This window comes from Triturus cristatus, chromosome 5_1, assembly GCF_964204655.1.
Source record: "Triturus cristatus chromosome 5_1, aTriCri1.1, whole genome shotgun sequence".
Taxonomy (NCBI): Eukaryota; Metazoa; Chordata; class Amphibia; order Caudata; family Salamandridae; genus Triturus; species Triturus cristatus.
The window spans coordinates 160,966,147-160,984,057 of NC_140587.1; the positions used below are offsets into that span (position 1 = coordinate 160,966,147).

The 17,911-nt window shown below is 43.4% G+C and overlaps 1 protein-coding gene across 1 annotated transcript in view; it reads right to left on the reverse strand.

Annotated features, from left to right (window-relative positions):
* The window catches only part of NAPRT (nicotinate phosphoribosyltransferase), a 306,647-nt gene that overhangs the window by 206,524 nt on the left and 82,212 nt on the right, over nt 1-17,911 (reverse strand). The window contains exons 2-3 of the mRNA XM_085604693.1: nt 7,043-7,170; nt 2,123-2,205 (exon numbers count right to left, since the gene is read on the reverse strand). Of these exons, the coding sequence (XP_085460819.1) occupies nt 2,123-2,205; nt 7,043-7,170 (211 nt within the window). The remainder of the gene's footprint in view (nt 1-2,122; nt 2,206-7,042; nt 7,171-17,911) is intronic.

The following is a 17,911-nucleotide window of genomic DNA, read 5'->3' on the forward strand; positions in this document are numbered from 1 at the left end:
TAATGGTAAAAAGAAAACTACAAATACCAGCATTCACAGTACTGATGACTAAATAAACAGAACTGACTGAATGTATCACACGTGGCATACATTCATGTGGCAGCTAGGGGCAGGGCTTAAAGCGGGCTAGGTTCGCCTGGGTCTTAGACCCAGCAGCAATTAAAAATCGACATTGATACGCCCCCCCCCACCCATTTTCACGTAGTTAGCTGTAATGATAAAAACACTGTTATATTTCAGATTATTTAGTTAATCTTGCATTCCCTAACAGTCTAATATCTGTGTCCATGGTGTTGTGTTTCTGTATTTTTTTTCGTGTAACATATTACTCTTGTGTAGGGCATACTTTCAGCCTTCAGGTATCCATAACGGGCCACGATTTATAGCCCAGGAGTGGAGGCTGAAGGCAGTGTTGAGTTTCTAACTATGCCTGTCAGTGGGTCAGAAAGGTGTTCAGAATACATGATCATCCAATCCTTGGCCTCTCTGCAGACAGAGCAATGGTCACATATTCCAGTTCAAATTGTGATTCTGTGTAAATATGTGCGAAGGAGGTAAATAGATGTCAAGGGGAAAGTAAAAAGAAAAAACAGTGTTTACAGGTGAATGGGGGTGCATTGTGTTTATTTAAACGTTTTATATAGTGCTAGCTAGACCCGAAGGTATCAGAGCGCTTTACATAAAATGAAAAATATTATAACGTAGCTTTACATAGGATGCATAAAATGAGAAATAGCATAACCTAGCTTACATAGGATGCATAAAATGAGAAATAGAAGAATGGTGAGGGGAAGGAGACGTGAGTAACTGCATTCAGGAAGGAGTTAAAAGAGGGTGCTGTAGAGAAATGATGAGGCGGAAGATATGCAGATGGACGAGATGTGGACCGAAAAGGGCATACATGTCTAAGAGAGTGAACATAACGGGAGAGATTGAGACACTCGTAAGCCCATTAGTTACACCAAACATTCATTTCTTGCAACCTCAACACTTGTAACTAATGTCTATACCTTTCCTGTTCTACAATCAATTCTCGAAGATAGCGCTGCCACCACCTGCAGAACGGAAATAAATGCGTGCTTGAGGAAGTTATATGATTAATTCAACACATTAAAATATTTCCCCTTAAATGACACATTTTTTTCTGGAACAACTGACTGCACGTTCAAAACGACACATCCAAAGGGGGCAGTCACGAAGAAACGCATTCGCTCTCGCCAATAAAACCTGCATCATTTAAAGGAGGTCCCCCGAGAGGTCTTTGCTTCCTGATTGATGTAATCTTAACCACAGCCTGTGGTTCCAAACAGTGAATCAATCATGCACACATTACAGGAACAATCGGGTTCACATGCCTGCATATTGGCGCTTAAAAAAATGCCTGTTCCGACCCTGGCACGGGACGCTGAGGAAATGAACACAAGTTTTCTGTACGCTCTCCAGCTTCTACATCAGCTGTTCCTAAGCTCAGACCCCAGACTTTCAAAACAGAAGACCGAGACGCCCATTGCGGTAGTTATGAAAACAAGCGCGCACTGAAGTTGACGAGGAGGGAGTGGGAGGGGGGTGGCAAATGGTGTGCACTTTGATGTCCTCAGTGGCCGGGCGGCTCACTGAGGACATCAAAGCGGCAATGAAAGTGATCAGGCAGTGCTTTTCAGGCTGCCAAATGGTGCGCGCGCCCGGCGCACATGCACTGTATTTGGAGGCCTGAAAAGCACTGTTTGCACTTCCAGATCCCCCTTTTACAAAAGCTCTCGCGAGAGCAGCGCTAAAGCGCTGTCTCAGGCGAGACCTAATAATCAATTACAAATCCTTGCAAAATTCATTGGTACAGGAGGACCACTTTTTTGTATATTAACCACATCTGCCCATTTCACTTTCAACATAGGACTCCACATATCCTGTGTTACATTACAAAGCCACACCTGGCAAGTGTCTAAGGGCTTTATGAATGTAATTTCTGTGTTTGTTGGTCTGCTTCAATTCTCATGCCGATTAAGATTTGCTAATGTTTCTCTGGGGTCACATTTTACCCTAGGCACCAATGGCTAAGAAGAGTGCACACTTAGGACACAGTTTACCCGTGTGTTCCACCATGTGAGATATTCTTGGCACTCACCTAGCAAAGTTCACCAGACACAGCAGAGTAGTCTCCAGCAGCTGAACCACCAGCAGAGGTCCCCGCACTTGCATTAACGGCTCCTGAAAGAGATGCTTACACTGTGAAGTTAAGACCCTATTTACTATACAGCCATTATGCAAATCACACTCAAGTCTCCATCTATGCATCTTTTTTTTTTGTAAGTTAAAAAAAAAAAAATGTATTGAAGGAATATAAGTTGTCTGCATACAGTACAAAATATTATGGTCATATCAATGCATTATAAATCTGTTACAATGAAAGCGCATAATTCGGACTTAACAATAAAAGAGGAAAAATCAAACAAACTAAGTAGGATGTACATGTCATTAGAGTATAAAACATATTTGGAACATGTTAGAGGAATCAAGGGGGTTTCGGAACTCCCTGTTGGAAAGGCAGAGGTTTAAAAGATTTTTTGGCACATGCATCAATATACATTGTAACTGATGACCAAAGGTCCAAGCGTTTCATCGCCATACGCAAGGGGTAAACAAAGGTGGTATCCAATCTATGATTATGGCAAACAGAATACCACCAGGCCTTGTATGAAATTTTTGGGGAATCTTTCCAATTTATAGTGATTTGCTGGAAAGCAATTTCTAACAATAAATCAATAACTAACATTAAATGCAACATTTTCCCAAATGGAAGAAAGACTACCCAAGAAAACATGTCTACAGGAAAATGAAAACTTAGTATCAAAAATCAAATTAATTTGAGACCATAATTGTTGCTAAAAAGTATAAACAGAAGGACAAGAAAATAGCATGTGGAATAAATCAGCCTTTGATGTCGTACATGTCCAACATTCGGAAATCTTTTGTTCAAAGAAGCCGGTGTTAGTAAGAGTCTATTATAGACGAAGAACAATGTTTGCGTTGTATTGGCCGCCCTGGATGATCTGCGTAGTTTATTCCATATCTTCTCCCAAAGAGATATTGGCCATTCAGTTGAAAAATCCCGTTCCCATGCCTCTTCTGTTTTGGACTTTTGTATATCAACAACGAAATCTTGCAAAAATCTACAACAAGTAGATGCTTTGGGTATAGTCTTTAATAAAGTATGACGTCGTGGTTTATGTGCCTATGGACTGGTCTCAGTGGACTTTGCTCAACTCGGGGGGGGGGGGGGAGAGAGTGTGGGAGGGGGGGTAAGTTGAGGAGGGTGGGCTTCACATCCTAACAGATATGACATGTCAAGTATTTTTGTTGCCTTGTTTGATCAAAAAGAAAGGTCAGTTGCTGTTGTGCAAATGTATAAATTGATACTGCAGGGGTCTGTGGGGTACAGAGCCTTGCGACCTCTGTGCAAACTGACAATAAAACATGTTAAAAAAAAAAAAGTATAAAGTCGTGGAGAAGGATCTAAGCTGGTGGGAGTGTCGTGTGCAGTGGGAAGTTGAGTATACACATCCATAACAGTCTTCTTGAGCAAGTCGTATTTGTGGATGAAGGAGGAAGGCAAACTGAAAGAGTGGCTATGTGTATTAAAGGGTTCAAAATTTGAGTTTAAAAATAGCTGACGAACCCATATTAGTCCCTTATGTCTCCATGTTTTCCAATAAAATGGTTTACCTTGTGTAGTTTCTTGTTATGCCAAATCGTTGAATCAAGGAAAGAATCAATAGTGGAATGAGTTAAAGGGGGAACTAAGTCGAGGAGTTTGGAGGTATGTTTTATTATAGGTGTAGAGAGAGATTGTGGCTTACGTGAGAAGAAAAGGTATTCATAAAAAAAAAAGGGAAATAGAAAGAGGTGTTCAATAGAGGTCCAAAGAGGGCAATCGTCTGTGGAATCGAGCAGCCAAAAAGAAGCTCGTCGCAGAAGGAAAGCTTTCTGGTAAGCCTGGAAGTCAGGGCAGTTAACTCCTCCCTCTGTCTTAGGGCGTGACAATTTTAAAATAGACATTCAAGGTTACTTATTACTCCATAGAAAGGAGCAAAGGATGGTGTTAACTTTCTTTAAAAGTTTGGCGGTGACAGGGATTGGGATGTTGGAAATCGTATACAAGACTATGGGTGTTAGCATCATTTTTATGGTGTCTAAACGGCCCACCAAGATAGATATAGGGGGTGCCATTTAGCAGTTAACTCTGAAATTTTTTGAATACATTTATTCATGCATAATGTTATTGTATCCGAAAATGAGGAGGTGAAGTATGGACCTAAATACTTGATATGAGTAGACCTCCAAGCGAATTTAGAAGCATTAAATTCCGATTTAAAAGTATATTTGGTTAGGGGCAGAATTTCACATCTGTCATTATTCAATTTATAACCAGATACGAGGGAATATGACTGCACTTCTTCTAAAAAAAGCAGTAATTGAGTCGTCCGGCTTTGACATGAAGAGCAAAATATCATCAGCATAGGCTGCAAATTTAATATGGGCATTCGAGGTTTGAAAGCCGTGTATGTTTGGATTCTGACGTAATTTAGACAAAAAAGGTTCTGAAGCCAAATTGAATAGAAAGGGAGAAAGAGGGCATCCTTGTCATACACCTCTGCCCAAGTTGAAAAAGGGGGAGATCAAGCCATTAGCACAAACTGCAGCACGAGTGTTAGAATAAAGGAGAGATACTAAAGTTATAAAATTCGGGCCAAAACCAAACCATCTGAGTGTACGGAATAAATATTTCCACTCAACTCTATCAAAAGCTTTTTCTGCATCCAAAGCGATTGCTGCTAGAGAGTGTTTGAGATGGGAAGACTTGGATAAAACATTGAAAAATAGTTGTATATTATCTGTTATAACCCGACCCTTAACAAAGCCGGACTGTTCTTTCCCCAAGAGAGTTGTTGGCAAATGGGAGTCCAAGCGTATGGTTAGTGCTTTGGAGAAGATTTTATAGTCAATATTAACCAGGGAAATGGGCCTGTAATTTTTACAAAATTTAGAGTCTTTACCCTCCTTGGGAATAAGACAAATGTGTGCTTCTCAGAAGGAACCTGTGGAGCCATTCGCAGAATGAAAAAAGTGTAACAAGGTATGCAGTTTGGGTAATAGAAGCTTAGAGAGATGAAGATAGAACTCAACAGTAAAACTGTCTGGGCCAGGTGCTTTTTCTTTTTTAAGGTGGTAGAGAGCCTTTAGGAGTGCTTGTTATGTTAATTCTGTTTCTAAGAAAGATAAATCCGATGGGTCATAATGGGGCTTTAACATCTATGCATCTTAATTCAAAGATAAAGGGTATAGCAAGCAGAGTGGGTAGTATGTGAACAACCATAGGAAATGTTTTATTTATGCAATATAAAGCTATTTGCAATAACTTGACTAATTGAAGAAGTACAAAGATTCTATAGTACATTAGCTCGAGACCAGCGTCTTCAGATGCAATAATTTGCAGTAAAGGAGAAAAGTAGAGATAATTTTGCAACTAAGACTTGAAATCCATGCACTGAAATGCTAGATGTTCTCACCTGACATTGCAGTAATGTCAGCATGGTTCACCCCTTGGAGTCGATATAGACATCAAAATGCGGATATCGAACTTCGGTACCTGTACAACAACCTTTTCTTATAACAACTTGAGAATTATTTGCAAGCCTCGTCATACACTTACTCAAAATATTCTTATCTATAACATAGATCACTTAATTGGCCTCATCTCGTGCTTCGCCTATAGCATTTCAATTTCTTTTGATAAAGTGCTGAACCTGGCCATCTGTGTAATATTTCAAATAGCAAGTACCTACTCTTCCGACTGTGCATGTGCACAGTTTGCATAGCACAGGTTTCAATACAAGTCCAAAACCCAGGTCAATAAAGAATCGATCCATGGTCTAGCACCCAAAGGCCCTAGCTACACTACCAACATCCCCACCCAGACCTTGAGCTTTCCACCAACTCCCCATAAATAAATGACCCTACACCATCTTACGATGCAGGTCATTAATCTTGATACCTTTATGTCACCATTCTGATATCCAAGAAGGCATCCTGAAATCCTTCAAACGCAAAATTAGAAAGCAACCCCACCTCCCTTGACTTGAAAGATGCTGTGAACCCCATCTGGCGCTCATCACCTTCCGGCCTTCATCTCCAAAACACCCCCGTCCACAGAGCCCAGTTACAGCTACGGTCACTCCATATCTACTACCAAAACATTGAAGCAACTAGGCCATCTTAATCACATACAAGCTTTGTCCCTCAACTCTCGTATGCTTGTGGCCAATGTTACCAAAGAATAATTATTGCCTCTGGTATGCTCTGGTGTTACGCTGCATCAAAAGGAAAGTAAATTCAATGTGAAAGATCAAGCCTTCAGCAACTATTTGCAAACTTGGATCATGCCTGATCTTAGGCAGGAGAGGGGTCTGGTCAATTTTACTCTACCGACTACGAAAGTTCAGCTAGGTATGATAGGTAGACAGATAGGCAAACAGCCTACACCCAATGTGGCCCTTTAATTCATGCCTCTGGATCACACTCACCATTATGAACATGTCACTCAGACGACACCAGCAATCCACATTAATGTTTTCTGTCTGCTTCATAAGTAAAGGTCTTACCATGCATAGTAACATCCCCAGCTCTAGATAACTTCCGGTAAGCATTTTTACTTATTTTACTTTGCCTCATCTGGCATACATCACATATATTTAAAGAGGTCCTCTCCCCAAAAGTTATTTTGTAAACATATTCTACTGGTACATCCCAGAGTTCACACTACAGCCACTGATATATAGCTATTTCAATGAATGGCACAACAAACAGAACCAAAGCAATCCCACCCTCCAGCAAATAGGCCCCGGTAGAGACTAGCATCTGAGGAAGTAAGGGTTCTCGCATAGCATGCACAGCACTTGAACAAATGGAGGCACAAGTGCTTAGATGGGGGCGTTTTTGATTTTCACAACTATACAGTGCTCATTTTTGATTTATAAAACATACCTACTCTCGCAAATACGACAGACCCCTCCGCGATGGACTTCACAGTCACTTCAGAGGCATCCACTGTCTTCAGGTACTCAAAGAAGTCCTTGTCCACAGTGCTCGGGAGGGCAGACTCCAAGTATGCAATTTCTTAAACAAAACAAAAAACAAACAACAGAGGAGTGAGCCCAAGGTTGCACAAAACAAAAACCACACAGTGAAGTTAGTACATTACGTTCAAACAGCCCCTCCTTTTCTACTCCTGTAACCTCCCATAAGGACTGGCCCTTTTACATGAGCTCTTACTCTGTATGTTTCATTTACAATTGCAGAGCACTACTTTCTTAATAGGCTGGTGTTGCACGCATGAAGCTACCGCTTCCCCGACCCTAAGGTTATTTTTAATGTATTTTATTTGTTTTGGTGCAGCGCGGCAAAGTAGGACGCTTTGTGTTTGATCTTTCCTCATGAATGCCGCACTCTCTTGTTGTTTAAACTAATGAATTACAGTTTGAGCCCAGGTGGTTCGGCCCTGTGCTTCATGCTTCACATTTTCGTTTTGTTTCTGTTAAGTGCTCCTGTTTTTGAAAGGTCAACTTTTTGCCTGTAAGAGTTTATACATTCCTACTGCCAATACACTTACCGCATTCTACAGTGGTCTTCAGATTTGTCATTTTGTAACATTTTGTTAACACATAATCATGTATTTATTTATTTTTGTACTAGGCATGGATGCGGAGTCTCGAACCCGGTTCCCTAACTCCAAAGTCGGCAGCTTTGGATGTTACGTCACGTCCTCACTCCAAATATTCCTGGGTATAGGTCAGTGTATTTGGGTTGGCCGAGTTGTTTTTTTGGTTTCGCATTAAACAACCGACAGTGGCATGGCCATCTTTCTTTGGGCTGGGCAGATACGTGTGTGGCACAGGACTAGTTAAATATATGTAACTAGGAGGTTTCAAGGCAGTCGCTGCACTTTTTAAATTTATGATCGCAATTTTTTGTAAAAAAGTTGTTTTCATAAATGTAGACTTGTTCAAATATGAGCACTTTTATTTTGAATACAGAACACTTGCGGGGGTATGCTGCGCTTTATTTTTAAGCATGGCAACACTATTTTATTTATTTTTTGTTTCACACGGAGCACTTCCAGCGCCGCATGCCGCATTTTATCTTTAAGTATGGTGGCCGCACCGGTCTTTGTTTTGCAGGGAGCAGCTGACCTCCCTAAGTTTATTATTTGCATTGTGTTTTGCCATTGTTTTGCTGACTCATAAAATGGCTGCCTTCCGCCACACTTCTGCTCCCATCACTGCTACAGTGACTGCGGCGTGGCAGGTGCTTGCTGCTCTTTCATCCTCTCCCGCATACCCACAACGCGGTATACATTGGCCACCATGTCTGCCAATCCTCGATAACTCTCACTGTAGACGTGGCGAAACATTTAAATTGTTATTATAAGTCCTTGTGTAATGTACAGTGCTCAAGTAAAGCGCAACAATATCTTCGGGCTAGTTAACGCTATATACATCGGCAAAAAAACGTCAATTTAAGATTTTGCCTCTTTTGGAGTATTTCGTGAACTTCTGGAGATGTGAGCAGCGAAGGGAAGGAGAAAGCGGTCATCTTATATCGTATAATACCATCACTTAAGTGGCTAAACATTCAAAGCCTTTTGCCACACAGCATCATTACTCAATGCCTCCTGCCTTCAAATATTCTGCCTATACAAGTAGAATTTGCACACAACATTTGTTGCTACAACAAAAGCGCTTCAGTGCCTGTATGAGCATCCTCTTTCTATTTACGATACCAATTGCATTTCCAATGCTTGTTCTTTCTTGGAGGTGTCTCACCCTGATTATGCACAGCAGTACAATGATGATGTATTGTAGAACGACATAAGGCACAACAGAGTCGTGGGCTTTCATGTAGCCACTTCAGGAGACACCCGTTAGTGATGCAGACCACTCTAGCAAGGCCTCCTCCCTGTGTTCGGTTGGCTATTTCCTGCAGCAGGTGGAGTCTACGTATGCTCAGAGGAAGAGAAGGCATAAATAGGGACTTTGGGAAGTTGTTAGATCGCCCCAAAGCCTACAACAGTTCTGTGTACTTCACAATGGCCTCTTCAGCCTCTGTTAACAATTGTGACTTCATCAAACAGTTGTAGAGGCAGAGTACAGACATGAACCCACTAAACGGGAGGACGATCTGAAACATGTATCAGACACTTTGTGGAAAGCATGACAGCAGACTGCAGTCCACCAAAAACACCCTGAACTACCAATGTCCTTGGCCCATTCTGAATGCAAGGAATCTCCAATTATTTAATTGGAGAGAGGCATGAAAGCATGTGCCTTCTAGGTCCAATGCAAAGATGCAGGAAGAGGATCACCATTAAGATTGCCTTCTTGAACAACTGCTTTCTAATCAACCCATTCACAAAGCAGAAGTGTATGAAGATTTATGGTACTTTGTCTTTCTTCTGTACCAGCAAGTAGATAAGTGTGTCGGGAGGTGGGTTTCTTGGTGGGAAAAGGAACATGGGAGGAGTCAACTATTGGAACTCAAGTGTGTGACTAGACTTCACGATTTTCACCACCACCAGTCCAAGCTGATTGTGTCACATATTGAGGCCTTGTGATAAGTGCCCCTGCAGACCTGGGAAATGCTGCTGTCCTCAGGTCAATCATGCCTTCTACAATGCCTTGTCACTCTGATGCCGAGTCACCTCCCCTTAGGTGTTGATAGCTGAAAGTGGACCAATGTGGTCCACTGACCTTGTGCCTATGCCCTGTGTTGGGGTCTGCCTTGATGAAATGGAGCACCTCAATGACCTACTCAATGAAGAGTTCCTCATCCGCACCCCGGCTTGCATCTTCAGTCGTAATTAAGTATATTTTAGCCATGCCTGGCATCTGAGTACCTGTCCATGATACATGTGACCAAACCCTATGTCCATCATTTCCACAAACACATTTATAGTATGTTTCGAGGCTAGGATATTTGTGGCTTCATCCGGTTTGTCATCTGGTAGAGCTGGGCACATCCTCTTCATCATCTGACACTGCTCTCTCTGTTATAAAAACTGATGCATTGGCTGCCTGTACCGAATAGCAGCGCCGCATTCGCCACTCGTACATGTAATCCAACTGCTCATGTCCACAATTGTCCTGCTGTGAGGTGCTCAACAAAAGGACTCACTCTCTCCGGCACTTTTCAGCCTCTTCCTAGGCACTTGGCGAAACTCTTTACCCTTCTAATAAAGCGGTCTTCGAGGACTGCCATGCTCTAGTACCTGGGGCTAGAATATTGGCAAGAGACTTGCTGGAGGGAGGGGTCATCTGCACGGTAAGGCGCTATGGGCAAAAATTGGCTAAATTGACTGTTGAACAAAGACCCTATGCAGAACATTTATGTAAAGAAAATAAAAAGGTATTTTTTTAACTAGAGGATTCTCAGCTTGACCTAGAGGAATATCCAAATATAGTGTGAATTTCTACAAGATTGCATGCTGGAGAACAAGAAGCTATATATTAAAGCATTCATGATACAAAACATCTGACTCTTGCTCATAATTCACATACAAGTCAAAATACATTCCCTGTCCTCTAACCAACCCTTCCCTGCCTCCCACCTCCTGTCCATTCTAAGTACACCACCTTTCCACCACTTCAGACCCCGTGTTAGACAGTACTATAACCGAATATTGCATTGATTTTTAAGTGCATCCCAGTTAGAAGTTCGGGTCACAAGCTTCAAGAGAGTTTCAAGGTTATAAACTGAAGCAAATCCGTGCAGTTTGTTTTATAACAATTTTCAGATTACGGCATTACAAATCACACTCTCAGATTTAGTTGCATTTCTTTGTCCAGAATGCAGTACAGTGTCAATAGGTTGATTTGAGAGGGCAGCGTTATGTATTACACCTTGCACTCTGTACTAAGGGCATTAAATTATAGTTCTATGTTTGACCGGCGAGCAGCAGCATGTCAACAGGTTGATGTGGGGGGAGGAGGAGGGTGGTAGTTTTATGTATTACATGTGTAATACATAAAACTGCCCTCCCAAATCAACCTCTTGGAATTCTACTGCTCTCTGGTCAAAAATAGAACTATAAAATAATGCCCTTAGCACAGAGTACAAGGTGGTCCCTGGCTTCTATACCGGTAAAGCTACAACTGCTGGTCTCTCTGGTGGGCGGCAGAGGAACGGCAGCACCTCTGTTAACTTCCACTGTGGGAAATAGGCTCATTACCATTGACAGTGCTTCCCCCTGCCCCACAGCCATGGGTTTTACACTGCTTCAAAGAAAGAACATCAACACTTATCACAGAGGTGGCTTTCATACATCAGTAGTTAAGGTTAGCAACAATGCATAGGAAAACCGGTTTTGAATAGGTAACACATTTGCCTCTTCCCCTTCCGCAAACTGCACTAAAGGTTAGCAAACAAAGCCAGGAGGCTCACTTTCATGCAGATTGGTCAAGAAAGTGTACAGGTATAAATGGGGGAGGGGCGCAAAATAGTATTTTCAGCATTTATTTATTTTTATTTTAAAAGTTTTATATAGTGCTGGCTAGACCCGGAGGTATCAGAGCGCTTTACATAAGGTTCCACAGAAATTATAAAATTACTTCAGTTACATCGGTTACTAGAAAAACATTTCAAGAGTGTAGAAGGCTAAATAAATTGAGTTTAGAAGGGTAAGGGGTGGGATAAAGGGGTCAGAGTTAGATAGAATGGAGAGACGAAGGAGGGCCTGCCCAAAGTCCGGCTGGGTAGGTGACGACAGAGGGGGGGGAAGTCCACAGTCCATCTCCTCTTTAGCCATCAGGTAGCTCCACCAGAGATCAGCCAAACAGCAAGGTCTCAGCGGGAAAATAATTAAGGAGCAAAAGCAGCGGCAGGGAAGAAACGAGACAAATGTCAGAAGTCCGGCTGGGTAGGTGACGGCCATGGCGATGTGCCGGAGCCAATCTCCCCTATAGCTGTCGGTGCAGCTCCACCGGGAATCAGCCATGTATGCATTTCGGGTACCACCAGAATAGAGAGAGGAACAGGATGTGATCCAAAGTCAAGACTCGAGAGGGGTAGGGAGTAGGGAGAAAGGGGAGGAGGGAAGTAAGGTCAGGAGAGAAATCAGTCTTGGTGTTACTGGGGAGAGCCTTCAGCTACGTTCTCCAGCTAGCCACTGGGACAAAGATGGTGAGAGGAGATGAAGGGACAGACTCCATCAGCATTACCATCGAAGTTCTCAAAGGCAACCAACCAAAAACTGAAAAATGGTTTCATAAATTCACAAGATTGAAACAAGCTTGTCATAGGTAACATTTTATGCTTTTGTTGGTTTACTGTATTTTTTTTCTGCCAATTGTAAAATAAATGAACCCACCTTACCTGAATGATCGACTTTTGTAAACTATATAGCTATTAGGTTCTCTCGCTCAAGCCAATTCTGTTCACTGAAAGTGTCAGCTTCTGAGTGGAGATGTGAAGAGTCGGGGGAACACAAGGCTAGGATTTTAAAATCAGTGCTTGCTCAGCTGAAACTATGCCAGTACTTTCTGAAAGCCGTCTGCACCTGCTCCCATAGGCTCACCCCTACGCTTGTTTGGATCTCTGTGACAATCCAAGAGCATGTGATCAAGTCTTGAAAATTCTGTATTAAGATTCTACTATGCCTTGCAAAGCTAGATTCCACCACTTATGCTAAGGGAGCCCTGGCCATTCTGCTCTGCGACTCAGACTCTTGCATCTCCCCCTTCAGCAAACTGCACTATAGTTTGGCAAAATTAAAACCAGGAGACTCCCTTTCACACTCAAAATCTGTAGTTTTACTTTTCTATATACAGAATCATCCACTGAGATCGACAAATGCCAGGAATATTCTGCACTAGAGCATCAGATAGTCACAATCACAAATCACCACTATACAGTTTACATTGGCAATCAATAGTAGGCACACCAACTACCCCATTTTTCTCATGTTTCCGGGGACATCTCCAGAGCCTCAAAGATCGGCTGCTCCTAGCACTGACAGCAGTCAACTCCACTTTGCCATGCCACCAGGGTTGGGGGTCTAGGATGTTTCCAGGTACCCGCGATATTGGCGTTTGGAAATGAGGAGACCGTTTTTAGCGATTTGAACTTTGACAGTCTGTTTTGTACTTATTGGATTAGCAAAAGGTTCTTTTTTCATGGTCATAAATTTAAGAATAAGAGGTATGGCCAGGAAACTGTGAAATTAAAAGGTTGGATGGAAATGGGCATGGAGTAGCAAGGACATTAGGAGATGAAAGGTTTGGATGTAAATCCACAAAAGAACAAGCAACGCAGGCAGGCAGACATGGCTGCCTAGGTCCCACAGTATAGACTCTATTCAGTGAATGCTGTTGATGGCAGCACGCCCACTAAGTTGCCACAGACTCTCTGTGAACCCCAATAGGCTAGTACTGGAAGTGAGCCAATTGCAAAGGCTTAGTGGACAGGATAGTTCAGCAAGTGGTGGTATATGCTTCCAGTCATCGCTCCTCAGTTCAAAAGGTGGTTTAGCTGCCAGACCTACTCCTTTTATTGTGGGTTCTGCCTTCCTGTTTGTTCCCCCTTCACTGAGATGAGCAGCTATGTTAGACAACAGGCAACTAAACACTCTCTCCTTGGAAAGAAAAAGTGTGGTTAAGATGGGCAAAAATGGGAACCAGTAAACCTAATACTACTAATGATCCACCTAGAGGGACTCCTGCCCACTTTATGCATATCTGGTATGGTAAAAGCACATGTAAATGAATACAGAATTAGGTTATATGTTCTGAGGATTACAGAAAGCATTTTACAGAACAGACTAAAAATAAATCTTCGTCAGAGAAAAGCATGCTTTCCTAAATTGGCACGAAGAAGCCTTAAAAAGTAGAAAGTATCACAATAAAAGGGTCATAGAGACAAAAGAAGTTGAAACACCAAATCAGTGATATACAGAATTGGATTGGTGTTGATGCTCCACTGCACCGTCTCCTCCTTTCCTATTTGCTCAAATCACTGATGTTCTACAGATAAGAGGAGGGTCTCCTAGATAATAATTGTTCCCCCGTAACAGCAAACAGGAGCAGCATAGACAGTAAGGGCGTCAGCAAGGGCAGCAAATGCGGCATAGTAGGCACAGCAAGAGCAAGACCCAGACAGGAGGCCGATACTAGGACACCACAAATCTGACTTCCTGTAACAATGCGCGGACTAACTCCACTCAAGAGAGCTATGCCCAAAGTGGACGTATGGGTACAAAGTTTGAATATCACCCAGGAAAGTCTCAAAAGAAGAGCACCCTCTCCTAGGGACAGTGACAAATCCAATGATCATCCAAATACTCTTCTGCCCTTCGGACAATATCCAGGCACAGGATGGGGTATAGTTACCATTCCTGTACTTTCGTCCCCATGTCAGCTCCTCATCCTTGCCAGTCAGGTACCAAAGGTACATGAAAACCAACAGACATTTAGGGGGAAACAAGCAAATAATGTTTTTATGTCAGTGCACTGATGTAAATCAGTTGCTGAAAGTTATTTTGCAGTGGAAGACTTGGACAGGCTGACAAGAAACAGCTAACTGGCTGCAGCAATCCCTCAGACAGAATACCACGTTGGCCACTGCTAAAGATGCACTGTTGAATGCCTTAATTGTGTTTTCCCCATCGAAACTGACAACATTAAATACATGAAAACAGAACAAAGGTGAACCACATACAGAATATTTAGAGACACCTAAAGATTTACCAGGAAATAAACAAAAAGAATAAAGAGAAACAAAAGTAATGTCTGTTTAAATGCAGTCTTTCCAACAATCGATAAAGGTAGATGGCAGACAAGGCTTTGGAAAATCCAGGATGGCCTAAAGGAGAGAAGGAAGAGAGGTTGATCAACCTGGAAATACCTAACATTTCAACTGGAGCACTGGAAGAGAAGCTGCCAAAATGAACTCACGACCTGAATGAACAGCCAAACTTCCCTTCTACTCCCCATCCCCAGCACAGAAGCTTATCAAAGTAGGGCATTCCAAGAGAAGCAAACTCCTTGTATATATTTTAATCCTGGTAGAATAAAAAGTGTCATATGGTCAATGTGCCATCAACGGAAAGTCAGCCCATGCATTATTGATGCAAGTGCAAATCACTCCTCACTGAAGATGTCAAATACACCTCACTTCCTCTCAGGCAAAGCCACTGATGTAGCTATTGAGTTATGAATAAGTGTGCATGTCTCCTTATTACCAGTTTTGTAACAGTTGCCCTAGGTCCAACTAGGAATCAGCACACCTTCCGCCTGAGCCCCCCCCTCTCCTGCCAACTTGCTGGGAAAGGATCTGTGGTGTAAACTTAACTGTACTGTATATTGAACTTCTGATATGTTTGAGGAGTTGGCCTAACGGCTAGGGCGGTCCACCTCGAATCTGTGGAACCGGGTTCTAGTCTCAGCAATGACGCTGAACATCCTGTGATTCTGGGCAAATCACTTAATCTCCCAGTGCCTAACAAAAATGAATGTGTCTAATGTAATGCAACTGGTGCTATGAAAGGCGCTCCGATACCTTTGGGTCAAGATCGCGCTATATAAAACTCCGTAAAATAATAAAATAAAATGGTATTAGTTTCATTAAACAGACCTTAGTTCAATAGTGAAAATCATAATATACATAATAAATGATGTGCACTACGTATACAGTAATTTGCTTGAAAAAGGTACACAGAATTATAAAATAGATTTAAATATAGATTAAAAAGGAAAAATACCCAGATAACTATAATTTACAGATTAAAAGTGATTATCAATATATGACATGCATCCACAAGCATTCAAGCATATTTCAACAATTGTAAATGTCATACATATGTTAGGTCTACTGAAATTAGTACAATAAAACTATAATATCAATCCCCCCTCAACCCCCACCCACAGTTAACCATAATTAAGTAAGTCAGTCATAAATAAATTGTCAAAATATTCCACATGGAGAATTAGATCACAGTAGTACCCATTATCACCCAATATATCCGTATTAAACTAGATTTTCCTCATTTCACCCGCAAGGACTCGGGGAACTATTTGGCGAATCGGTCTCTCCTTCTGGGGCCAACAAACTATCCACCAGGTGTTCCCATGCTTTCACCCTTTCCATTTTCCCTCATCCTCTTTTCATCTTGCGAAACACAGCACTCTCCAAACGTGCCCATTTAACCAATCATCATTTTGCCAAAATCAAACCCGAGTGAGTAGTTTTAGGGCAAGGGTATACCCCAAGGGCGTACAAGGGATATCCCACAAGGTTATTCCATTAATATATTTTATTACTTTCTTCCAAGACCCTGCTAACGAAGGGCAGGGCCATACCATGTGGAACATTTCTACCCCCAACTCCCCACATCTATGGCATTTTGCAGCAGCAGTCATGCAGAACTTGTTAATTCTGCCAGGTGTAAAATAAGCTCTATGCAGGATATAGACTTAATTTGAACCTAGCATTTCTAGAAACAGGTGGTATATGAGCTACTATCATATCCCAGTCCAAATCATTAATTTGGCGCTCTCCGCCTCTCTCCCATTTTATTTAAAAATCTGCAAGAGGGAGGAGGAGCCTAGCGCGCAACCAAGATGGCCGCGTAGGTGCGAGGCTCCCGAGGACCTCCTGCATAAATCCTGACAGAATCCTGTCCCAGATGAGGGGACTGTATTTGTGAGCCCGAGCAGAGGTGACGCCCGTTTTCCGTTTTTAAATCGGACCTCGGACACCGGCAGGAGCATCGATTGAGGTTGGCGGCCTTCTCCACACCGGCCCCCCGTACTGGAGTTGTGGGGCGATCCGGACACAAAGTGAACAACAGCGGCGGGCAAGGCTGGGTGACTCGCGTACCCCGCACTTTCACTTTCGCTTTTGCGCCCTCCTTGCTGCCAGGCGAGGTTGGGTTGCGGGGCGGTGTGCGGTGGTGTGGTCTCGCTGGGGTGCCCTGCCGGTCCGCCAGCTGCGGTCCGTCCTGCGGAGCGGTGGTCGCTCCCCCCTGGACCCCTTGAACTGGATTGTCGGCCCCCCCTTTCTTGAGGAGATTGACTCGTTTTGGGGATTGAAACCATGTCCACAAAACAAGATGGCGATCGGGCTAAGATAAAATCGACCCGCCGTGGCGCGGCCCAGCAATCCAACAGTATGGACCGCTACACCCTCCAGAAGGGATCCCCAGAGGCGCCGCGTAGGTCCCCTACGGGCCCGACTGATGCTTCCGCTCTGCCCACGGACCTGACCCTCCGAGACGTCATGGGTGCCATCGCCGAGATGAGGGCCTCGGTGGACCAGCGCTTCGACACTCTGGGGCAGAAGATTGACTCGGTCCTCGTGGACGTGGGCCTCGTGAGGGCTGATTTGTCTAAAACCAACGACCGGGTCGACTCTTTGGCCCACTCTACCACGGGCCTCACAACGGACGTGGCGGCCCTCCAACAGGAGGTGCGCAGGCTTGGCCAGGCGAGCGCCCTGATGAATCGTCGGCTGGAGGATTCCGAGGGTCGGGCCCGGAGGAACAACGTCCGCATTATCGGGGTGCCGGAGGGACGCGAGGCGGAGGCGGCGGATCTATTTGTTGAGGACCTGGTTCTCACCCATCTCCAGCCTCGGGGGCTGAGTAAATTCTTTGCGGTGGAGCGTGCCCACAGGGTCCCCGGGGGTAGGCCTAAGGTTGGAGCCCCTCCGAGGCCTCTCATCGCCCGGATCTTCAATTTTCGGGACAGAGACGCTATCCTACAGACTTCCAGGCTACAAGGGCCGGTCAAACTTGACAATATGGACATCAATTTCTATCCTGACTTCACTCCGGCAGTCCAAAAGCAGAGACTGAGCTTTCTCGGTGTTA